The sequence below is a fragment of the Gymnodraco acuticeps genome, unplaced genomic scaffold (genome assembly GCF_902827175.1).
Source record: "Gymnodraco acuticeps unplaced genomic scaffold, fGymAcu1.1, whole genome shotgun sequence".
Taxonomy (NCBI): domain Eukaryota; kingdom Metazoa; phylum Chordata; class Actinopteri; order Perciformes; family Bathydraconidae; genus Gymnodraco; species Gymnodraco acuticeps.
Genome location: NW_022989777.1, coordinates 524243 through 551056, shown reverse-complemented (window position 1 = coordinate 551056; position 26814 = coordinate 524243). Strand labels below are relative to the sequence as shown.

The window sequence follows — 26814 nt, the reverse complement described above, 5'->3', positions numbered from 1 at the left end:
AAGAGGGAAAGAAAGGAAGTATGAGGAGAGGAAGACAGAGAGAGAGAAAGAGAGAGATAACAGCAGAGCAAAGGAGAGAGAGAGAAAGAGGAGGAGCAACAGAAGAAAGAGAGATACACACAGCTCCACACACATCAGTGAGTGAGTGACAGTAGATGAGGGATACAGGAAATAAAAAGAGTAAGAAGACTGAAGAAAGAGTAAAGACAAAACTAGGGAGAGAAAACATAAAGCAGAGAGTGAGGCAGAGGGGGGCTGCTGCTGGGAATCCATCCAGCACACTGCAGAGAGAAACCAGTGAGGCTGGGAGAGGACTGGGAGGACAGACTGGTTTTACGAGCAGACTGCAAAGCACCATGGCCGACAACGTGAGCGAGGAGTCTGATTATACCCCGGGGAAAGATGAGCTGGACTGGGGCTACGAGGAAGGTATGGGGGATCCATCTACAGGAGGAGGGATGCTGGGAAACATCCAGTGCTAGCTGGTGTCAAAGGGTCCAGATTTGAAAGGGGTCTTGACCCCAAACTTCACTTAAAGCAGATACACAAACTGAAACAACTGAAGCGTTGACTTTATTTAAATGTATGATGTCAACAGATTTCACATAACTGTATTAGGTTAGTTGAAAGCAATTATATTAAGTTGAACCTAATATTTTTAAACTTAATTATTGCTTTCAACCATCCTAATACAGTTATGTGTACTTTGATGACATAATACATTTAATAAACGGCAACGTTTCAGTTTTTTCCGTGCATTTACTACATTTGCCAGAATTGGTCAAAACGTTTTGCAAATGTAGTCTCTGCACAGAAGTAACTGACATCCTAGAAAAATAAATGTGTGCAGTTTCCGTCAAACAGGACACCATTATACAGCACAACATAGTTTAAAGTGCAGGGTCTAATCCCCGAACGCAATTGATGTGTTATTTACTGTATACTGTGCCGGCCTGTTGCAGTGGTGACACACACTGGAGATGCTGTGTTGGGTTGTTTAACATGTCTGTTCAAAGAAGACGAAAATGAGAAAAATCTAATATTTGTCTCATTTGCTCCTCCCTCTTTTAGGTAACTTTCACTCATTCATTTTTGACTTCTAAACAGTTATAGAATTGTTCTTCAGCTGTACAGGATGCACTTTATATCAAAGCAGCAGCATTAGTTTGTTTGGAATATAAATAAAAATACGTACCTCAACATTATGTAAAACACAGAGTGCAAAATCTCCAAAGGAAACGTCACCATATCCACAAAGCTGGTGTGAATATTAAGACAGTCTTGAGGATCATTAAAACTATTCATTAATAATCATGCATCTCCTTGATGTGTGATGGAATTAAAGGGCAATTACAGAAATGTATCTAATTACTATTTGGACATACAGTTGCAAAGTTAGTACAAATGCTATTGATTTGCAAAATGTACAAAAAGAAATAGATCTGTACCCTCAGGTTTCTTCCTGCTGGAGCCAAATATGTTAAACAGCTGTTCATCATCTGTTCTGATAATTATTGCACCAGGAGTGAGGTTTGCCCGTTGAAGCCGGGGAAATAATCCCACTGTCAGTCAGTTACGTTTTCTGTAGGCACTTTAACCCCTGGTCTGAACTCCTCTCACTCAGTAACTCTATTCATGTCCCTCAAACTCACCTCTCACAGTTTGTAATGAGGGATTTCTATTGTACATACAAGCTGACATCATGATGTTTTTGTAGACATAATACAACTACAGTATCTCAAAGCAATACTTCCCATAACATATAAGTTGATCTTGGTGGAGTGACCCTTTTTTTTTGACAAACAAGATAAAAGTAAGACACTAACAAGCTTACATGCCTACTTTCAAATTCTAAAATGAACTTCTCTTGTCCGATACATTGTCCCAGATGTTTAGTATTGTTACAGTTGTCATGCAGTTCTGATTTAAAGACTTAATTTAGGCTGTGTTGGTTCACTCTGTCTTCTTTTTATTGCTGCTTACTGAGCACCGGGGACACTGTGACTATACTCAGAGCTCTGTATGCCTGAATTACACACTAAAGTCAGGCCTGCACTACCATCAGTGTCCTGTGGATAAATGTGTGTCATAAACGTAGTGTAATATCTTAAATACAGGAAAAGTAATTGAGTGCTGAAAATAAATACATGATTTTTTTTTTATTGGAATCATGCAGAGAAGATGTCTGTGCATTTGAAGATCAGAGACTTTCTGCAGGACACTTCGTAGTTTATAAGGTCTAATATTATATCTTACACATTTCTTTTGCAGAACATAATGGTTTCCATAACACACTTCCTATCCAATGTCCCACGTTCCCCTTTTCTATGTAAACTGAATAGAATAGCTATGCAAGGCTATGCTGCAAATCAAAGCTGCTTCCTGCTGCTCTCGGTTTACAGTTGTTGTTCTCTAGATCAGTGGTTCTCAAATGGGGGTACGCGGACCCCTAGGGGTACGTTGGAGTACTGCAGGGGGTACGTGCGATTTATTTTATGATAATGAAAAAAAAACATAAGTAATGCATTTAAACAAACTACTAATAGTAGATTAACTACTTTATTCAAAAGTTTACAGACACTCTGGATAATAAAATGGGCAAATAAACGGGGTGCTCTCTTTTCCTCTCTCTCTCCTGACAGCCCGTCAGTCTCGTGCAGCTCGCTGAACCTGTAATAAGTGACCCGACAGTAAAGAATACACATATTTATAACTAGTTTAGCTAGTTCAAGAGTAGATAAACTAGCTAAGTGTGTTAGGTCTAACCAGGGCCATCCCTCCCTACAGGCCGATCATGCAGGCTGCATGGGGCCTCACATTGCGCAGGGGGCCTCGGCTTATGAGCTCGGCTTGTGCACAGTTCTCAGCGCAGTTCTCCGCGCACCCCCCATCCCCGCTGACACGCGAGAGTGAGAGGTGATAAGGGGAGCACGTCTGTAACCCGACACCGTTGCAATGAATCGACATCTGACCAATCACGGCTTTGATACGGCCACTAGTGCAGGTGAAGAGATGTCGGGGAAAAGACAGTTTCAGTCCGGCGCAAGCAAGAGGGGAAAAAAACAAAACTTGAAGAAACTAGATTATCACTCGAAGGTGGGTTATTGTATGAGTCAAATGTACAACTTGCGAATGTTGTATAAGTCAAATTGCCAATTGCCATATTAAAACATCAGCTGCAATTCACGACATGAAGAAGGCAGTCTCTGCAGCATACAGGCTAATGGAGATGCATGTTATTTCCAGCATTTTTTATTTACCATTCATTTAAGTATGTGATGCCTTTTATCTGCTGATGTACAGGAGGAAGAGTGATACACTGTCTCTCTAGTTGGCTTACATAACAGTTAAAGTTTACAGCCTAAAAACATGGAGCATTTTTTCCCCTTTTATTCATTTTTATGTCAATTTGCACATTTCATGGTGATGCTCAGCCTCTCTCCTTAACTCCTAACAGTCATCATCATGGTGATGCTCAGCCTCTCTCCTTAACTCCTAACAGTCATCATCATGTCAACCACAACACAGAGAAATACTGATAGCAATGTGTGTGTAGTTGTTGATACATTGCTGACAGAGGGAACTACATTTGAATACAGATTTAAGAAATATCAGTTTTTGAGCATGTCATAAGCAAGTTTTGTCTTGACTATATTACAACTATATTATAATAAAATAATATAGTATTTATATTATTGAATTGATTATGATTATTATTATTAGTAGAAGTAGTTTATTTGCCCCCCCTCTTCCCACATAAAAAAAAAACAAGGTAAATATTATATAATTGGTATCAGTAAAATGTATAATCTACAATAAAATCTCGTTTAAAATTGTGTTACGATGTCTAAAGTTACTGATAAGTCACATGTTTCCTGCCTGGCCTTGCCCGTGTATCATTACCCTCTCTCGTCTGGGCGCTATGCACAGCGCCCAGACGAGAGTGCAGCAAGTGCAGCAGAAGCCAACTGTTGCTATCTTTAAACTATGCCGCCGAAACATAATTTCAGCCAATCAGCGTCGTCAAATATGATGGTCACAGGGCGCCTACGTCAGCGCCCGGTGCAATCTGTGAGTTGTTTGGACTCGTATCCAAGGAGACAAAACAGGAAGCTGTCATACACTCTGGAAGCTATCATTAGCAGCTATTATGAAAACTCAGTTTTTGACATAAACATTTAATTATGGTTTATCAATAATTTTTTCAAAGTGACAGACACATTGGATTAACCTATGGATTAACCTTCAGCCGCGTTTTTGCTCGTTTTTGCTCAGAATAACAGCAAAAGGTGAGCATATCTCCGTGTTTTGCTACCTAAAGCTACGTTGTGTGATGTCTGTATTTGCTTCCCCTGTCGCGAGTTCTGATCGCTCAGTGATGATACTTATATTTCTAGAATCTGTGGAATCTCAGCTTGTTAGCTAAGCTTGTTTGTGCATATCCGATAAGTATATCGATTGATTTATACCTAGAGTGCGTTAGCATTTTTTCGCTCAGGGCTCATTTAGACGCTTCTTGTGAGACTTGTGTTTTGTTTTGGTAAACATGGTTCATATCATCAGTTACCTGAGTTTCTTCCCGTTAAATTAGTAGGACACATGAATAGTTTATTACATTTTAAGAAGCCCTGAGACACAGTTTTGTGAGAAAAAAAACGGGGGAAAAAAGCCCCTTAATAGGTTAAATGGGAATTAAATCATTTTAAGTCATTTTGAGTGTTCCCAAAGCCCCGGTGTTCTGCAGTTTGTGTGGGCCTACTGTACTGTTGCACAGTTTATACTGTAGAAACTATGTCCAGGACAAGGTGTTTGGAAGTTCTGGAAGATTCATAGCTAACCACACTGAAGATTATGGAGGTATTGATCAGTCTTCTCATATTTTTAAGCCTCAATTTATCCTTTCTCCCCCTCCCTCTAACATCACTAGAAGTCATAATTTAAGGGGTCTTTTCTCAATTTTTTTTACAGGGGGAACATCCCCCCGGATCCCCCTAGTATTGTTTGTTCACCATTTCCACAGCCCCACCTAAAATATTTTCCACCAGCCGCCACTGTTTATTTGCATTAATTATATTTTAATCTTTTTGAGGCTAGTATTTGGCAGGAAATGCAGACGTGCTAAATGCAGACGTCCTAAATGCAGACGTCCTAATACAGTTACGTCCTCATCTCACAATGTCGCTTTGGGCCCCAAGTTGGCCAGGGACGGCCCTGGGTCTAACTCTTAGTGTATTTTGCTCCACTCAACGGTCCGTCACAGCGGCGGAGCAGTGATCCGGAAGAGCTGCGTGTTCTCCGTCAGCAGCAGCTGATCTGATCTCTGATCTCTCTCTCACGTCTGGTTAGACTTCACTCGCGTTTATGTCCAAATCTATCAGATCTAGCTAGTTCTAGCCATAGATTGTATATATAAATGGACGTAGGGTCCGTGACGTCACCCATAGGATTCTGCAGAGTTGCAGAGAAGCCCTTAGTAGGCGGAGTCGGCCACTAACGTCTCGACAGTGACGTCAGAGTCTAACTCCCGCCTGCTCCAGCCTGATCCAAATAAGGGCAAAGAGGCAGAGCCGAGGCGGGACCTGCTGCCACCGAGCTGGAAGTTCCAGAGCTAGCTCAGGCTAAGAAGCTAAGCTAAAGGAAACCTTTATACAAAAATACATGAAAAGTTATATGTTGGGTGTGTAGGTACAGACTGCTTAACAAGCAAAACATAGAACTTAAATTAGTGATGCAATGCTGAAATGTAAAAATGTGACAACTTTGGCATGAACAACTTTTACAAATATTTCTATACAGTGTTGGTAAATGTCATCTACGCTGCACATTTCCTGCTGAAATACCAACACGTTCTCACTCCCAACCCGTCACATGTTGACGGTTGGTCAGGGCCCCTCCCCGTCACTCTATTACGCACAGGGCACCCCTTGAGAGTCAGTTTTCAAAAGAAATCAACATAGACTTCAGAAAGCACCGTCCAGAACCCGCCCTCCTTCACCTCAATGGAGAGAGAGTGGAGAGGGTCTCCACCTTTAAGTTCCTGGGGGTACACATCTCGGAGAGCCTCAGCTGGACAGCACACACCACTGCAGCAGTTAAGAAGGCCCAGCAGCGACTACACTTCCCGAGGGTGCTTCGGAGAAACCGACTGAACAAGAAGCTGCTGGTGTCCTTCTACCGGGCGACCATGGAGAGCGTGCTGTCATACTCCATCTCGGGGTGGTATGCAGGATGCTCAGCTGAGGACAAGAAAGCCCTGCAGAGAGTGATCAGGATGGCAGAGAAAACCATCGGCTGCCCCCTGCCCTCTCTGGAACACATCTCCACCTCCCGCTGCCTCAGCAGAGCTAACAAAATCATAAAGGACAGCTCTCACCCAGGTCACAGACTGTTCTCTCTCCTGCCTTCTGGGAGGAGAGACAGGAGCTTCAAGTCACGGACAAACAGACTCAAAAACAGTTTCTACCCCTGGGCCGTCAGGCTGCTCAACCACCACACATAATGCAATAACTGTAACCATTCTCACACATACACAAACTTTTAAATGCACTTTATATACTATTTTTGATATCAATATTTTTAACTATTTATTCCCCCGTATGATTATATGTTGTCTGTCCTATTGCCGTGTTTTTTAGTGTTATGTATTTGTTTGTCTTTTTTGCACACCGGGACAGAGTTGCACTCTGAATCTCGTTATACTCTGTGTATAATGACAATAAAAGGCTTTAACTTTTCAACGGGCAGGGCGTCCCATAGACCTTCATATACCTCCCATAGCGTTGATAATAGACGCCATGAGAACGCTCCCCAGCAAATGCTACCCCGACGGTCGGTTGTTATTGTCAATATTAATATAATAATGATTTATTTTTTTGTGAAATCCGATTAAAAAAAAATATATATACTTTATTTCGAGTTTACTTGCTTTTCTCTTTGGAGGTCATCACATAACGGCATTGTAATACACGGTTCGGCTGCATTAAATATTACATATCTGCCGTAGTTCGCTATTTATAGAGCCCTGATGAGAAGACTTCTAGACAAATAGGAATAACTGCCGCCGAAACTGAATATGTGACGTGGATCATAAATATATCAATTAAACAAAATCTTCAATTTCTCTTCACAATATAAGTCAGCAAACAGAGCCATAACCCGCACGGCTGCGATGGCGAACGTTGGTGGCGTCGCCTCGGCCATATCCTGGTCTCCCATGTCCACCAGCTCGTCTTCGGCGTGGTCTGGTCCCAGGCACTCGAACCAGAGCTGGTGGGGATCGGCGCCCGCTATTAACCTGTTAAGCCCGAGAGACCCCGGTACCGGGGCCCTCCCGCAACATCTTGCAGGACACAGTGTCTGAGGGCATGTTAATTTAATAAACTATGAATGTTTTATATCCATGTAACGGGAAGAAACTCATCTAACTGATCTTTTTTTTTTTTTAAACCCACAATGCTAACGCTGAGCCTCTGAATTAGCAACGAGCGAAAAATGCTAACAGATTTACTGCACCGAAACTCACTCATACAACCTTATTATTTATCCTTTCTGCACATCCAACCCATCGATCTGATCGTGAGATGACACAGAATCGATGGGTACAGACATTATAACTCAATGATACAAACTCGTAACTTTATAAACAAAAACAGACATCAAAACATGTGGCGCTAGGTAGCTAAAAACGCTAACATGGCTTACCTGTGTCGTAGTCTGGTCAAAAGTGGTCTTCAATGGCATTAAAACGATAAAAACACTGCTGAAGTTAATCCATAGGTTATTCCAATGTGTCTGTGTCCCTTTGAAATGATTTCTGATCATCCATAAGCAATAAACCTGCTTTTCCGTTTCCAGATGTCAGAGCTAGAGATAGGTTCACTCTGATGCAAAACTGTATGCGCGAAGCCCCGACCTTTTTGTTTTACCATGTGTGTGTGTGGGGAAATCCCCCTTCGATTCTATTGGCTCTAACGGTCAGAAAGAGATGTCAATCAGCAAAATCGACAAAGGGGGGCCAGAGATATGGAAAATCCACCCAAATGACCCCAGAAGTGTTTTTTTTGTGCTAAATTACATGACATGTCACTTGTTAGACACTTTTATCCAAAGCGACTTACATACTCAATACTATGGGCAATCCCCACAGGAGCAATTTGGGGTGAAGTGTCCCAGGGACACAACGACATGCTGACTGCAGTGGGGTTTGAACCTATGACCCCCTGATCCGAACACCAACGCACAACCCACTGCACCACACGCCTCCATCCATCCCTAAATCTCTCTAAAAAGGTCAGATTTAACTTGTTTTGCATCAATCTTGATACATGGTACTTGTTGTACTTTGGATTCATAAAGCCTTTAGTCTACTAACCCATCATCCAAGGGTAGTTTTCACTATAAGTAAAAAACAATTTTTGGACAGACACTATAATTTACAGTTTTTTACTATGTTCAATCTGAATTTACTTTAAAATAAAAAACATCTATATTGATTCTGACTTTTCTACATCCAACTCACAGGTTTATCATTACTTTGAGAAAAAAGATTATTAACTTAACCCTTTTAGAAGGGAAGATATGGTCATTTGTTCTGGGAATGTCATTTTCGAGCCTGAGACCTGAAAAACAGGCTCAGGGCTAAACAGGTTAAGGGACAGGCCCGGGTTTCCTGTAGTGGCGACTCCATTCGCTTGCCTGGAGGTAAGATACTTTTTTTTACTTGTTTCGAATGCCTTTCTGGTCAGGTGTTGTCCCGCTCGCTGAAGAGAAAAGGATGACAGTCAGGAGGTGTAGCTGCGTTATATACTGTGAGCCTGCGCGCGCATTCAGGTAGGCTCGCCCTGATTGGCCGGCTATGTTTATACAACTTCAGCGTACCATTGATGAAAGTAATACCCATAGTGTCCAGTAGAGGGCAGAGCCTGTGTGAGATAGAACTGAAACGCTGACTTTAATTATATGTATTATGTCAACAGTTTTCACATTACTGTATTAGGTTAGTTGAGAGCAATACTATTACGTTTACATAATACAATATGTTCAACTAACAGTATTGTCTTCAACTAAACTAAAACAGTTATGTGAAATCTGTTGACATAATACATTAAATTAAATTAATAATTTCAGTTTTTCAGTGTGTGAATGATGACATGTAAGTGTAAAGACCTTTGAGGAGAACTAAAGATTAGATACAGCGCTATATATACAGTCTATTTATTATTTACAACGTGTTGCCAAGCACATTAACAAACATAAATCATTCTTGTTACAGATGATTTATTAATGTGATCTAGTGCCAAGCTAAACTCTGTCGCTGCAGTGAAAGCCTCCTGCCCTCAGTCAATTGTTGTCAGGGCTTCAGTTGCTGAGGACAGAGGGAATGTGAGAGAACAGCCTGGTAGTCATACAGTCCATGAGGAGTTCAGTTTGATTTTCCTGGAGGGACATGAGTGTTCTGGGCTTCTGGAACATGAACCTCACCGTATGTGTTCTCTTCCTCCTCTCAAACACTCTCTGGGCTCCACACCTCGAACACTGTTGTCATTGTGCAGTGAGAGAGATGTGGTCAGCAGGAAGCTGAACTGAACCTTTAGAATCAGTTTCTCTGGTCTGAGTTTATTTTCTAGTGCAAGAAAACTGTGTTCAGCACTACAGCATTCACTATTTTAAAATACATTATAAATGTTTCAAACGTTAGTAATCAATGGTTTACTTCACATGAATTGTACTGCACAAAAAAAAACATCATTTTTGGAGCACAATTTAATCTGTGTGGGTTTAATGCAGCAGAGAGGCTCTGTGACATATGTAGACTATAGCTAACTCTGACACTTGAAGCTAGCTGTGCTAGCGACCACAATGCTTACTTAGTTTAACAATGCACTTTATGGTTGTATTAACACAGTGGTTCTCAAAGTGGGGGGCGCGCCCCCCCAGGGGGGCGCAGAGGCATGCCAGGGGGGGCGCGAGAGACCAGGAGGAAAAATTGTTAAAAAATAAAAAGATTAAAAAAAATAAAAAAATCATAATTTTAAAAGTTATTGATTCGAAAATAATATGATGCAGTACAGTATTATTACGTGTTGAGAGATGTATCCATAGATCTCTTCATTTTGCTCTCAACGTGCACCAGATTGATGCTTTTAACTTCAATATTTAAAAATGAAATCTTCCCGGGGGAGCTTGCCCCCGGACCCCCCTATGTGAGGTCCACACACCACCTATAAAAATAGCACTTTACCCCTGCTAAGCTGATTATCGAGCCTTCATTGTAACAGTCGCGGGTACACTGTGTATATGCGTGGGGAATGTTGCAGTAGAAAATTCCACTGTAGCGACCGGTACATTAATGGGAAACCCTAAATGTTTGAGCACCCTCTATGAAACGTCAAGCTACCTGAGCTACTGAGCCTGACTATTTGTGTTGGGGGGGCCCGACTTTTTTTTTTCTCCAAAGGGGGGGCCTGACAGAAAAAGTTTGAGAACCACTGTATTAACATAACAGAAAAAAAGAGACATTGTGATTTAACAAGCAGTAAACCACTATTCAACAAGCATAACAGGTCCTTCTGACCTCATGCAGCCTCTCAGCAGTTTGGTTTGGAATACTTCCTGACCAAGGTTACTGTTAGATGTACTAGCAACGAGCATTCAAGACAGTATTATACAACCTTGCTGAGGCACCTTCAGAACTGTAAGCATGTAAGGTATTGATGTTGATCTCGTTAGAATATGTTCTTATTATCTGTTCTCCTGTAGGCTGAACTAATTTGACATGTATGGCTGTTTGAAGGCTTACTTTATATTTTAATTGAGCTATGAATATATTTGTGTGTTATTTTTGTGCATTTATTGTTAAAGCGACTCAAAATGTCTTTGTCATGTCTTACCAATAAAATATGTTTAAAACAAATCACTGAGTACTACAGCTATGGCAGACACAGTTAGTGAATGTATTACCACGTCGTATGGTAGAGTCATATCCTAAACAGAAAATATGAATTTCTACATAGGGACTCCTTCCTGTAGTAATGGCAGAGCCACACTGTGTTAACAGAGGGTGACAGTTATATTTATATAGAAAAGATTTTCACACCTAGAGCAAGTAGTTCAGGAGAATAAAATCAGGATATGCTGTGACAAACTGCAGAAAACCGTTAATACTGAATACACAAATCTGTCTCCACACTCCTACAGTTAAGATTGTTTGTCTTCGTTAAAGGTATCTGTATATTCTAACTGTTTGGAATCTGTATTTAAAGAGCTTGTCAGTTTGGGTGTGTCAGACTAATCTGTTGTGTAAATCTATGTTTGTTTGTATTTTATTGTTCCTCATTGAGGAGTGTCACTCTGTCTAACAGAGCTGCTTTGGGTCAGGAGTTGGGAAGTTTGTGGAGGCAGAGCTTGCATTAAGGCATTTACTGCATCTAACATAAAATAGAATTTCTAATATTTTGTCTAAAGGACTCCCCTGGGCAAGTTAACCTATCAAGCATTTTTTTTATTGTAATGACTCCATTATCCTACATTATTGAGGAGCCACTTAACCCTCCTGTTGTATTCGTTTTTTATAACAGCAATAATATTCGTGGGTCAATTTGACCCAGTGCATGTTTAATTATCCAAAAATGTACAGAAGCCCCAAAATCCAGATTTTTTTTTGTACATAGTTTGTACCATTTATCAATGAAATCAATATTTAGTGTAATTGTGTTATTCACCTCTTACAGATCATGGTTTCATTAGAACAAGTCACTCGTTTTTCACAAAACATATACATTCAAACACATTTTTCTATTTTCTTTTTTACATTGGAAAAACCTTGATATAAAATACATTAGTTTTGCATAACATAACATTTTTTAAATTACTTTTAAAATGCCGATATGACGTAATTTCGGATGGTGGACCCACAGAAAGTTGCTATCAGAAACAATGGCTGATGTGTTTTGGACGTAATATGGTCTGTGTTTACATTAGCAAGCCTCGCTAATAATCAGAGCTAACCTGTACTGGAGAGCACTTGTGTTTAAATAGCAGGAAATAAAAAAAGGAACTCACCTTGTGATAAACCCGCAAGAGAAAAAGCATTTGAGCTCCATACTGTTTCAGAAATAATCCTTGATGTGGTTTAGAACAGGATGGCGTTTTATCACAGCAGAATTTAACTTTATCTCCCATAGAATTCTGATCAGGCATTAGCTCCGCCTTTTTTCAAGCTAAGGAACCAAAATCCGCATTTCTCTAACAGGGCTGGAATAGAGGAATATGAGGGATGTCCATAGACTGTAGTGTCTGTGACGTCACCCATAGGTTTCTGCAGAGTTGCTGAGAAGCCCTCAGTAGGCGGGGTCGACCGCTGCCGTCTCGACAGTGAACTCACGGCCTGTCCACACGGCGGCGTGCGTTGTCGCTTGCCGGCGGGGGGGGGCTGAAACTCGACCAACAACCAATCACATGAATCTCCCGCCCCGGACACACAAGCACGCGGTTTGATTGGCTAGAACTTGTACTGGCATATGATTCGATTGGCTGACGCTTCCGCCGAAGCTTCAAAAGTTGAACATTGCTCAACTTTCGTCGCGAGCAACGCGAGCAAATCTACGCTTCGCTCCCACAATGCAGTTCGGCGAAACGTGAGGTCACCCCATTCAAAGTGAATGGGCAGAAGCGTTGAAGCTTCAACGCACGCCACCGTGTGGACAGGCCGTCAGAGTCTAACTCCCGCCTGCTCCAGCCTGATCCAAATAAGGGCAAAGAGGCGGAGCCGAGGCGGCATAAGATAAGTCGGATATTTAAATGAAGAATACTCCACCAGGCACAACAAACACGTCCAAGTTCAAGTTGTGTTCCCCGGATCAGCCTCGCAGCTGAGCCCCTGTAGCATCCTGGAGCTAACAGAGCTAACGGAGCTAGCAGAGGGACAGAAAGCTAGAAGCAGCAGTCACCGGCCTAATTTATGCAAAAACTTTAAGACCTAATATAACTAAAAGGGGTGCGTTATAAAAAAAATTATAATTATAATTTTCTAATCATAAATCTATCGATCATAAATCTATCGATTAGATTTATGATTCGAAAATGATAAAAGTAGTGTAGACATGTGGAGATTATCCGGCTGAACAAAACGTGATCCGACTCTTAAATGTGTGTCAACCACAGACCTTATTTCAAGCTATTTTCCAAAATCCTATGGAGAAATTGCATTGCATTTTTGTCGAAGGAACCGTAAGAAGTTTACTTCCGGGTTTTAGGATGCGTCACTGCGGTTCTCTATTGACCGCCATTCAAATGACAGTGTTGTTTTCCCCCAAAAGTGGGCGGGCCGTAATTTTTGCCCGGAAGTGATGTAGGTGTTACTCTCATCTATTTCGATCTCTCTGTCTGTACCATAGACTGTATATATAAATGGACGTAGGGTCCGTGACGTCACCCATAGGATTCTGCAGAGTTGCCGAGAAGCTCTTAGTAGGCGAAGTCGGCCACTAACGGCTCGACAGTGACGTCAGAGTTCAACTCCCGCCTGCTCCAAATAGAGTGGCGAAGTCCCTCCCCTTCCGGTGGACCTCCATGGGACCTTATTTCGAAAGAATTATGTATTGAAGTCAATGGAGAGAGAAAGATTATCTTTCGATCCCGTTTGAATTGTGCCACGAATTACACATATGATGTTTGTCAATTTAAAAGATAATTTTGCAAGTCAAAAAAATTAAAATGTGTCGTAAAACTGTGAAGTAAGACATTTGTTTGTGTGAAACGCTCAATGAACTACATCTCTGGTCTCGCAGAACAACACACGTCACCAAGATGGCCGTCACTACTGTCTTGTCAACAAAACGATTGACTACCGTCACTTAGTGGCGGTTCTAGACCAATTTGACTGGGGGGGCCAGTTATTTTCTGAGGGGGGCACAATAAATGCAGGACGAAAAAGAGAACTAGACAGTATGAAGTAATTGCGCATAAGAAAACAATGCAATACAGTTATTGGTATTTGTTTCAGTACACTTATTTATTTCAGATATATCTTATAGTTGTTACTGTTAGCTTCAGCTTAAGTTATAGTACAATTTTTTGCATTAACACCATATCATATTTATATAAAAATAAAGGCAATGAACAGTTACATCTCTACTTTACATCTACAATTACACGGATACAATAGTTTAAATCACTTTCAATTATCGTGGTAGTCTCTCGAAACGTAGGTTTCAATCAGTCTTTCTTGGATGCAACAGCCTCTGATGATCCGAGATGAAAAGTGTTTGTTTTTCGCGCGCTTCAGCCGGACAGTGAAAGTGAGTGCACCGCTCTAATGGGTCCTGAGTGCACCGCTCTAATGGGTCCGACTAGAATGACGAATAACGTTAGTTCCGTCTATTCCGTCTATTCCGTCATTCAATAAATCGTGTAATAAATCATAAATCTTTCATTTTTTTCACTTTTCATTTTTAGGGGGGCCACAGGGGGGTCAGAGGTCAGTGTTAGGGGGCACTGGCCCCCCTGCCCCCCCCCCCCCCTAGAACCACCCCTGCCGTCACTATCACCACAATGAAACACATCCAGAAGAATGTCTTCCAAACTTTTCCTAGCCTGCCTTCCTTTGATTCTCTCTGAACTGCCTGGTCTTTTTAATGTTTAATGCCAACCATTTGTGCAGATAGCATGAAGTAGAAAAGATCGGCGATCGCCGATGCTAGTGTTAGCATTTCTCCCCCGGGCTTAAATTGGGTATTATAGAATGATCACACCGGTGACACTACTCTTCAAAGGGTTCACGAAATATGACTACTACTCTTACTGTTTAACATTTTGGGTTACTTAATGTTACTTCATATTAAGGCTAATACAAATAACAAGGCTGTAATGCTAACTAACGTGCTAGCTACTAGCTAGGTAACTTGATCCAGCCACTCCTGGTCCTTTCATCAGACGCGTATTGGCGTCCCGGCTCTTCCCCAGAGTTTGCCGCTTGGTCTGTACACACAAACTGGAAGATTGACAATAAAGTTGACTTTGAACTATGATATAGTGGGAAAAGTATTCAGATTCTATACTTCAGTAAAAGTACTAATACCACACTATAAAAGTACTCAATATTAAGTAAAACTACTGCACCAAGAATGGTACTTAACCATTTAACTAAAAGTTAATACATACAAATTATTTATCAGGAAAATTAACTTAAAGTATTAGGAGTAGAAGTACTCATTGCAGAAAAAACGGCTGTCAATTAATTTTGTGAAACCACTTATGGTATAGTTACTTAAATATAATGCTGGATGGTTCAAGTTTTTCCTAGGTATTGTGTGTCAAAATCTGAATTCATAAATTAACTACTAAACCAATCTGAAAAAATAAATGTAGTGTGGTAAAAAGTACAACATGTAAGTATAGTACTTGAGTAATGCGAGTATGTACTTTCCACCTCTGATGATAAATAAGCTATCATTAGATAGATGACATTTCTCTGCACTGGCTTTAAGGATATTTGTCTAATGTTCACTAACTGTGAGACCTTAACATGGATGGTACATGTAATGAGTGTGTGACTTGTTCCACCCATAGGTGTAGAATGGGGACTCCATTTCCCAGCAGCCAACGGCGAGTACCAGTCTCCCATCAACTTGAACTCCAGGGAGGCTCATTACGACCCATCCCTCCTGGATGTCGGCTTATCACCAAACTATGTGGTTTGTCGAGACTGTGAGGTAATCAACGATGGACACTCAGTCCGCATCATTCTCAAGTCCAAGTCAGGTGAGTCACATGACAACAGATCTACTCATTCATGTGTTACAGAAGTGATGAGGAGGCATGATGCATGTTGAGTGAGAGCTCTCAGTCATTGTGACCACACTGGAAAACTGAAACGTTGACTTTAATTAAAGGTCCCATGACATGGCCATTTCTACTGATCATAATTCCATTGTTGAGGTGTTGAGGTCTACTAGAATATATTTATATTGTTCAATGTTCCAAAATCACATTGGTTTTATCATACAGCATCTCTGTATAGTATGTGTATTCACCCTCTGACCTACACGGCTTGTTGGAGCTCCTGCCCTCCCTCCCTCCCTCCCTCCCTCCCTATGAGCCCACTGTGCTCTGATTGGTCAGCTCGCCCACTCTGTTCTGATTAGTAAACCACCATTACAGCTGGTCATCAGTGTTTATGTGTTACAATGGCGTTTGTTAGCAACCAGAAAATGACACCAGTAAGGACAAACAGATGAGAATGCTACGTGGGGTCTGGGTGCCGTGTTGGCGGGACATTGCGGGGCTCGCTGCTCCGCCCTTTGAGGCTCGAGGAGCGGACAATCTGAGCTGGATTACTGGTGTCGTTTCCTGGTTGCTGCGTGGGGTCTGCGAGACAGACCCCACGCGTGGTGGGGCAGCCTGTTAAAAGGGAGTAATCCAGCCTGGATGTTATAAAAGCATGAAGGAGCTTCTCTGCATCGGTTTGAGTCAGGATGTGATATGTGCATTCACAATGCCATCAATAAAATGCACCTGTGTTCATCGTCCATAACATACGCCTGCCCATACCGTAACCCCACCACCACCATGGGCCACTCGATTCACAACATTGACATCAGAAAACCGCTCACCCACACAACGCCACACACGCTGTCTGCCATCTGCCCTGAACAGTGAAAACCGGGATTCATCCGTGAAGAGAACACCTCTCCAACATGCCAGACGCCATCGAATGTGAGCATTTGCCCACTCAAGTCGGTTACGACGACGAACCGGAGTCAGGTCGAGACCCCGATGAGGACGACGAGCATGCAGATGAGCTTCCCTGAGACGGTTTCTGACAGTTTGTGCAGAAATTCTTTGGTTATGCAAACCGATTGTTGCAGCAGCTGTCCGAGTGGCTGGTCTCAGACGATCTTGGAGGTGAACATGCTGGATGTGGAGGTCCTGGGCTGGTGTGGTTACACGTGGTCTGTGGTTGTGAGGCCGGTTGGATGTACTCCCAAATTCTCTGAAACGCCTTTGGAGACGGCTTATGGTAGAGAAATGAACCTTCAATTCACGGGCAACAGCTCTGGTGGACATTCCTGCTGTCAGCATGCCAATTGCACGCTCCCTCAAAACTTGCGACATCTGTGGCATTGTGCTGTGTGATAAAACTGAACATTTCAGAGTGGCCTTTTATTGTGGCCAGCCTAAGGCACACCTGTGCAATAATCATGCTGTCTAATCAGCATCTTGATATGCCACACCTGTGAGGTGGGATGGATTATCTCGGCAAAGGAAAAGTGCTCACTATCACAGTTTTTTTCAGATTTGTGAACAATATTTGAGAGAAATGGTTATTTTGTGTATATAGAAAATGTTTTAGATCTTTGAGTTCATCTCATGAAAAATGGGAGCAAAAACAATAGTGTTGCGTTTATATTTTTGTTCAGTGTATATATATTTTTAAAACACACAATGCTAACACTGACCCTCTGAATTAGCCCCGAGCGAAAAATGCTAACCTATTACTGCACCGAAAATCACTCCAACACATATTTTATGATCGCAAGGAGACACAGAATCTAACGGTGGCCACCTCAACACTCAAAGATACAGTTCATCTCATGAAAAATGGGAGCAAAAACAAAAGTGTTGCATTTATATTTTTGTTCAGTGTATGTTAATTGATGCTTCATTCCAGATTTCACTTCAGTTTTGTTTGTGTTTAATAATGAATAGTTGCAGGTCATCCATGCTTTTAGACCTGACAGGCATTCTTGTCGTTTTGATCATTTAAACTGTTCATCTGTCTTGAAAGATAGGTACAGCTGTGTATCGTCAGCATAACAATGAACATTAATTGAATATTTCCTTTTAATATTGCCCAATGGCAACATATATAGAGAACAAAATGGTTCCAAGGACAGAACCTTGCAGCACTCCATGATTGAGTGTGGTTTTCATTGAGGATTCATCATGCGCAGATACAAACAGAAGCCGTTCTGAGAGATATGACCTAAACCAGTTTAGTGCAGTACCCCCCTTTTAGCCAATTGACTGTTCTAATCTCTGTAGTAAGATGTTGTGGTCAATGGTATCTAAAGCAGCACTCAGGTCTAAGTACCAGGATCGAACAAAGTCATTTTTCAGATACAATGAGAAGGTCATTTGTGACTTTCACTAGTGCTGTCTCTGTGCTGTGATGGATTCTAAAGCCTTATTGACATTTCTCAGGTAATTGATTCTTATGTATGTATTCGCACAGCTGTTGGGCCTACTTTCTCAAGGATTTTAGATATTAAGGGGAGGTTAGATATTGGTCTATAGTTGGTGTCAAGGGGTGAACTCAGAGGCATGAACTCAAATGCACAACTCAGACTGGTTTTCAAAAATAAAGACTTTACTGGACTTAACACAGTAATGAAACAGGAAACACAAAATCACTCTTTCGAGGAAAAACTAAATGCTATAATCAGGAGCATGAAAAATGGATTACGACCATGGAGCAGGCTTGAACTTAGTCATGAATGAGAAACGAACTGGCACTGGACAGGTGGGGACTAACACAATATATATACAAGGTGAGGGGCACAGGTGGAAACAATCAGGGCGGGGTAAACAATCACGAATGCAGGAGACACATAGGGGCGGGGAGCATGGAGTCCTGAAACGAGAGGGAGAATTACTTTTCCAAATAAACAGAAAGCACAGGACAAAGGGACATGACAAAACTAATATAAAGAATAAACTTTCATAATAGTTTCCGAGACATGACAGTTGGCCATAACCTCAGGATCAAGGTTAGATTTTTGAAGGAGAGGTTTAATTACAACTTCCTTAAATGACTGTGGTGCATTGCCTTACAATAATGACATATTTAAGGAATTGTATTATAGATGTGCTAATTAGGGGTAACATTTCTTTAAACAGCTTGGATGGAATTGGGTCTAAGACACAGGTGACAGTTTAGAAGAAGAAATAATTGAAGTTAGTTGGTTAAGGTCTATTGGGAAACAGCAGTAGTGTGACATCTTTTGACATAATACATTTAATTAAAGTCAATGTTTCAGTTTTTTCAGTGCACGTTTTCTCACTTTCATTTTTACTCTGACCTGTTTTCTACTTCCTGTTTGTGCTTGCCCACGATGCCCTGGGTTTCCTGCTCTGTTGTCAGTGGTTACCGGTGGTCCGTTGCCTAGTGATCATGAGTATGAGCTTCATGAGGTTCGATTCCACTGGGGCAAAGAGAACCAGAGAGGATCCGAACACACTGTAAACTTCAAGGCTTTCCCTATGGAGGTACACACACACAACACAACACACACACACACACACACACACACACACACACACACACTACACACACACACACACACACACACACACACACACACACACACACACACACACACACACACACACACACACACACACACACACACACACACACACACACACACACACACACACACACACACACTTCTGGCATTGACATTCGTCCTTCAAATAACATAGTGTTATCGTTGAAGTCCTTGAACAGACCGTGTTTAATGTTCTCTAACAAGTAACACTTCTAACATCCGTGTTTCTGTGAGTTTGTGTGTGTGTGGGAACCTTTATATTTAGTTGCGCCAATCCATATGTCTGTAAACAATTAAGAGGAAATTATATGCCATTATCCTGGATGTAGGTTTTGGGGTGTCCGATGCCTTGCTCAAAGGAGGTGAACTGGGACCTCTCCAAGTACAAGTCAACACTCCATATTTAGATAGCCCAGTTCCACTTCCTGTACAGATACAGCAGATATAAACTTAAATATTCCTTAAACGTTGAAGTGTTGACCTCTGTTATTAAGATAGCTTTTGAGCTCTTTTGAAAACCACACATTTATTGCTCAATAAGAAACATGATAATAATTAATTAAAGTAAATTAATTATCTCACTGTTTCTATGTTCCAGTAAGATAAATATGACAGCTTTTGAGCTGACAAATGACTGATCTGTGGACTGGGATATTCAGTGTTTCAGGGCAGAAGTTAGCACTACTTTCTCCATGTTCACATGAGGTTGACATAAGAGCCCTCACTTCTGTTCTCTACATCTGTTCACAACAACCTCTCAAACACAGGTTGTCTTGTGTGTGTGTGTGTGTGTGTGTGTGTGTGTGTCTGCAGCTCCATCTGATTCACTGGAACAGCACTCTGTTCAACTCTCTGGAGGATGCTCTTGGGAAGAAGAATGGAGTCGTCATCATAGCTCTGTTTGTGCAGGTAATCTTTCACATCAAGGATCAGAGGAGATATCCCCATTGTGCGGAGGCCGACAAGGGCAAACACGCTACAGCGGCCCGAGTCGAGAAACACGGTTACACTTTCAAAAATGCGGCAACAAAAATAATCTGCATAAAGGAATCACTGCAAATAAAAAAAGCTGCACGTAAAAAATAAATTGTATGCATTTATTTTATGCCGCATCTTTTGTAAACTCTGGGCATGTGTTATTGAAGATGTTTCTTCACTTGCATTGTTTTTGATAGTGTTTGATAGTGTTTGTCCTAATGAAGGTTCTTTAGGCCGTTGTAACGCGTTTTGCACCAAGCAGCAAACTTTGGGGCAGAGCCGGGACGCCAATAAGGAAGTGCCTCAAACTGCAGTTCATCTAGTGGCCAATAGGAGCAGTCTGCAGAAGGGAGCAATTTCCATAGACCCCCATGTTAAAATGACCAACTTTACAGCAGAAATAAACATGTTTACATCGTGGTTCAAAAAAGGTGACCCCTCTCTTACAAACAGCTTCCTCTAAAAAAACTGAAATGTTGACTTTAATCAACTTTATTTTGTCAACAAATTACACATTAGGTTTGTAGAAAGCAATAATATTAAGTTTAACCTAATATTTTTTATTTAAACTTATTATGATTGCTTTCAACTAACCTAATACAGTTGTGTGTATTTTGTTGACAAATTACAGTTAATTAAAGTCAACGTTTCAGTTAGTAGACACCCCCTCTCCCCCCGCAGACAGCCCTGACCTCCCAAAGCCACAGATTTAACACATCTAACTCACAGCTCCTTAGGGTTCCATTTCCTGTTTACTTCCTGTACGGATACAGCAGATATAAACTTAAATCTTCCTTGAACTTTGAAGTCTTTACCTCTGTTATTGTCATCTTCAGAAGGCACATTGATAAGTCTCAGGCCTCTGAACCCTCACATGTTGTTCCATCAGATCGGTAAGGAGCACCTGGGTCTGAAGGCCATCACCGAGGTTCTGCAGGACCTGCAGTACAAGGTGAGCAGGGGTCTCATCACATCATCAGATCAGATGATTAATAATCACTTCACCAACTATGCATTAATAAAATCATTCTGTTGTTACCATCAGGGGAAGAGCAAGATCATCCCCTGCTTCAACCCCAACACTCTGTTACCTGGTGAGCAGAAACACACCTGATTTCAAAGTGTAATCAATATATTAGACATTCTGAAAGAACAACATTACATTACATTACATTGCATTTAGCTGACGCTTTTATCCAAAGCGACTTACAATAAGTGCATTCGACCAACAAAATACAACTTGAAGAAAACAGAATCATAAAGTACATCAAGTTTAATAGAGCAAAAACATTTCAAGTGCTACTCAACTGGCTTTAGATAAGCCAGTCCTTTATTAGTATATAAGTGCTTTGTTAGTAATTCTATCGCTCGAAGTGGAGTCGAAAGAGATGAGTTTTCAGTCTGCACCGGAAGATGTGCAAGCTATCTGCCGTCCTGATGTCAATGGGGAGCTCATTCCACCATCCTGGAGCCAGGACAGCAAACCCACGTGTTTTCGCCGTTGGGAACTTGGGTCCCCCTCGCAGCGAGGGCGCAGCGAGTCGTTTGGCTGATGCAGAGCGGAGTGCACGTGCTGGGGTGTACGGTTTAACCATGTCCTGGATGTAGGAAGGGCCAGATCCATTCGCAGCATGGTACGCAAGTACCAGTGTCTTGAAGTGGATTCTAGTAGTTACCGGAAGCCAGTGAAGGGAGCGGAGGAGCGGCGTGGTGTGGGAGAATTTAGGAAGGTTGAAGACCAGACGAGCCGCTGCATTCTGGATGAGCTGCAGAGGTCGGATGGCACATGCAGGTAGACCAGCCAGGAGGGAGTTGCAGTAGTCTAGGCGTGAGATGACGAGAGCCTGGACCAGAAGCTGCGTCGCTTTCTGTGTCATATTATAATATAGCTATAGTTGTAGCCTGCTGGATCACCATCATTCTGTCCACTGTTTCATTCTTTATGCCAGTTTACACTGTATTACTAGTGTTATCAGTTCAAGTGAGAGGAAAGATTGCAACCCTCTGTGACTCTTATGTCCATAATGGGTTATAAACGTACTGATAATGAGCCGCAATGAGCTCTATGTCCTGTGCAACTTTGCTTATAGGCATTTCTAAATATTCATCACACATTGTAAAGCATTTTATAATGACTTTATAGGTATTATATTACATCATAATCACTGCTCATTTACTAAAGATGTTTTTGCAAGGAACTTAATGTTTTTATAATTGTAATGGTTGTGAAACATTACAATGGGATGATAAGTACATCTAGTGGTTATTGTTTAAATTAAATAAAGTTAAAATAATAATGAAAGAACAACACTGCAAAACATTTGATTTTACTCTAACACAAACTTTAATCACATTATAGACTATTGGACATATTATAGACTATGATAATTGCAAAAAATGCGCAGCAATAGTGAAATATTACAACATAACAATATAATTATAAAATACTTTATACTGCAATTATGGGTAAAAATGATTGGCTTTTTGAACCCAGATAGGAATCTGTTTATCAAACTCTTTCGAATCCCTTACTGAATCTTTTGGTGAAAACATGTTTGTAATAAGCAGCAGCAAAGCTCAGATATAACTGTCCTGACTCATCTCAATCTAAAGTAATCAGACTCAAACATGAACAGATAAATACATATTGAAGCAGGACTCAGGTTCCTCCCTGTGCGTGAGGTCCTTCCTGCAAATATTGCATTTGGCTCTTGTTTGGTTGACCTTGTGGAGCGTTTGAGTTCAGTCAGTCACTGTTGACAGATGTGTGGCTCAGTTACACCTCTATTATACGTCACCAGTTTGTTTGACTTTGCATACGCAGAAACAGGACAGATCAGAGAGAGCTCACACATGGTTTAATCATGGATTTGTTTGGCCGCAGAGCCTAAGGAATCTGCTATTATACCAACCTGGCCTAATTTAATCAAATGGACCATCAGAATCCCCTATATGATATAATATAAAAAGTATGTAAAGTATGCAGTGAAGCACCCACTCTACCAGCCTTTGACTGGACCATCTGATCAGTGTGCATATATAAGATGATCTCGTCATTTCGGGAACGGTGATTGTTTAGTACAATGAGAGTAAATGCTGCTTTGGACATCTATACATAAATATATATTTGAAATGTACTGTTATGTTCCTAAACAATTTGAACAAAATCAAGAATAACATGTTTTCTTTACAAGGACACAATATGCTTTTTGAACATGAACTAGAACTCTCCAGTTCCTCCACACTGCTGGCATCACCGCTTCTCTTTGGCAGCCATGTTTTTCTTATACCTGCCTGTTTCTATGGGCAGCATTCACTGACACACTTTGAATTCCCCCTCAGACCCTTTGCTGAGAGACTACTGGGTGTATGAAGGATCTCTGACCACTCCACCCTGTAGTGAAAATGTGACCTGGATCCTCTACCGCTACCCCCTCACCATCTCCCAGCTACAGGTAACGCCTTGTGTGTGTTGTCAGTCTGAAGACTTCAGTCTGAAACATGAAGAAATAAGTGTGGAGTCAGAAAGTTCACCAGACTGCTGTAGAGCCACTTCTGTCAGCTGGAGGCTAAATGGACATCTATTAGCTGCTATACAGCATGACACCCACAACTCCACCAGAACTGTTGTTGGTAGGGTTGCATTGTGGGTAATGCGGGTGCCAGGTTATCACAAGATAGTATGGTTTCAAAAATACATAGTTCTAAAAGCATCAAAATGTATATTTTTAATTTAAATCATCAATGGTCCAGCATCATTGATTCACACCTGTCGTTCGGTTCATTTGATCATTTGATCAAGACAAGGAAAACAATTGTTGCACGTTAATTCTTGTTCTGGAGTTTTATAAACCCACCAGGAGAACACATGAAGCTATTCAGAATAAGTTATGCAGCACTTTAAAGAGTCCTCTCCTGCTGATGTTCAGGTGTATATCAGTATGTAGTGTCTCTACTTTAAAGAGTCCTCTCCTGCTGATGTTCAGGTGTATATCAGTATGTTGTGTCTCTACTTTAAAGAGTCCTCTCCTGCTGATGTTCAGGTGTATATCAGTATGTAGTGTCTCTACTTTAAAGAGTCTTCTCCTGCTGATGTTTAGCTGTATATCAGTATGTAGTGTCTCTACTTTAAAGAGTCCTCTCCTGCTGATGTTCAGGTGTATATCAGTATGTAGTGTCTCTACTTTAAAGAGTCTTCTCCTGCTGATGTTCAGGTGTATATCAGTATGTAGTGTCTCTACTTTAAAGAGTCCTCTCCTGCTGATGTTCAGGTGTATATCAGTATGTAGTGACTCTACTTTAAAGAGTCCTCTCCTGCTGATGTTCAGGTGTATATCAGTATGTAGTGTCTCTACTTTAAAGAGTCTTCTCCTGCTGATGTTCAGGTGTATATCAGTATGTAGTGTCTCTACTTTAAAGAGTCCTCTCCTGCTGATGTTCAGGTGTATATCAGTATGTAGTGTCTCTACTTTAAAGAGTCTTCTCCTGCTGATGTTCAGGTGTATATCAGTATTTAGTGTCTCTACTTTAAAGAGTCCTCTCCTGCTGATGTTCAGGTGTATTTCAGTATGTAGTGTCTCTACTTTAAAGAGTCCTCTCCTGCTCATGTTCAGGTGTATATCAGTATTTAGTGTCTCTACTTTAAAGAGTCCTCTCCTGCTGATGTTCGGGTGTATATCAGTATGTAGGGTCTCTACTTTAAAGAGTCCTCTCCTGCTGATGTTTAGGTGTATATCAGTATGTAGTGACTCTGCTTTAAAGAGTCCTCTCCTGCTGATGTTCAGGTGTATATCAGTATGTAGTGTCTCTACTTTAAAGAGTCCTCTCCTGCTGATGTTCAGGTGTATATCAGTATGTAGTGTCTCTACTTTAAAGAGTCCTCTCCTGCTGATGTTCAGGTGTATATCAGTATGTAGTGTCTCTACTTTAAAGAGTCCTCTCCTGCTGATGTTCAGGTGTATATCAGTATGTAGTGTCTCTACTTTAAAGAGTCCTCTCCTGCTGATATTCAGGTGTATATCAGTATGTAGTGTCTCTACTTTAAAGAGTCCTCTCCTGCTGATGTTCAGGTGTATATCAGTATGTAGTGTCTCTACTTTAAAGAGTCCTCTCCTGCTGATGTTCAGGTGTATATCAGTATGTAGTGTCTCTACTTTAAAGAGTCCTCTCCTGCTGATGTTTAGCTGTATATCAGTATGTAGTGTCTCTACTTTAAAGAGTCCTCTCCTGCTGATGTTCAGGTGTATATCAGTATGTAGTGTCTCTACTTTAAAGAGTCCTCTCCTGCTGATGTTCAGGTGTATATCAGTATGTAGTGTCTCTACTTTAAAGAGTCCTCTCCTGCTGATGTTCAGGTGTATATCAGTATGTAGTGTCTCTACTTTAAAGAGTCCTCTCCTGCTCATGTTCAGGTGTATATCAGTATTTAGTGTCTCTACTTTAAAGAGTCCTCTCCTGCTGATGTTTAGGTGTATATCAGTATGTAGTGTCTCTACTTTAAAGAGTCCTCTCCTGCTGATGTTCAGGTGTATATCAGTATGTAGAGTCTCTACTTTAAAGAGTCCTCTCCTGCTCATGTTCAGGTGTATATCAGTATTTAGTGTCTCTACTTTAAAGAGTCCTCTCCTGCTGATGTTCAGGTGTATATCAGTATGTAGTGACTCTGCTTTAAAGAGTCCTCTCCTGCTGATGTTCAGGTGTATATCAGTATGTAGTGTCTCTACTTTAAAGAGTCCTCTCCTGCTGATGTTCAGGTGTATATCAGTATGTAGTGTCTCTACTTTAAAGAGTCCTCTCCTGCTCATGTTCAGGTGTATATCAGTATTTAGTGTCTCTACTTTAAAGAGTCCTCTCCTGCTGATGTTCGGGTGTATATCAGTATGTAGGGTCTCTATTTTAAAGAGTCCTCTCCTGCTGATGTTCAGGTGTATATCAGTATGTAGTGACTCTGCTTTAAAGAGTCCTCTCCTGCTGATGTTCAGGTGTATATCAGTATGTAGTGTCTCTACTTTAAAGAGTCCTCTCCTGCTGATGTTCAGGTGTATATCAGTATGTAGTGTCTCTACTTTAAAGAGTCCTCTCCTGCTGATGTTCAGGTGTATATCAGTATGTAGTGTCTCTACTTTAAAGAGTCCTCTCCAGCTGATGTTCAGGTGTATATCAGTGTGTAGAGTCTCTACTTTAAAGAGTCCTCTCCTGCTGATGTTCAGGTGTATATCAGTATGTAGTGTCTCTACTTTAAAGAGTCCTCTCCTGCTGATGTTCAGGTGTATATCAGTATGTAGTGTCTCTACTTTAAAGAGTCCTCTCCTGCTTATGTTCAGGTGTATATCAGTATGTAGTGTCTCTACTTTAAAGAGTCCTCTCCTGCTGATGTTCAGGTGTATATTAGTATTTAGTGTCTCTACTGGGACATGTCTCCGTGCTCTAATGTTCAAAAAGCTCTTTATTCTTCTCATACTGCCTGTGCTGCAGCACCTCTTTTCACCCTCTGTCTGAAACCAGAGCC

The 26814-nt window shown here is 41.2% G+C and overlaps 1 protein-coding gene across 1 annotated transcript in view; it reads left to right on the top strand.

Annotated features, from left to right (window-relative positions):
- Positions 1–34: 34 nt before the first annotated feature.
- Positions 35–26814, top strand: part of ca8 (carbonic anhydrase VIII) — a gene marked incomplete at its 5' end in the record, with an annotated part of 49067 nt that continues 22287 nt past the window's right edge. Inside the window, 7 exon segments of the mRNA XM_034219848.1 lie at positions 35–429; positions 15568–15759; positions 19142–19266; positions 20142–20237; positions 21196–21258; positions 21352–21400; positions 23649–23761. Coding sequence (XP_034075739.1) covers positions 156–429; positions 15568–15759; positions 19142–19266; positions 20142–20237; positions 21196–21258; positions 21352–21400; positions 23649–23761 — 912 coding nt within the window.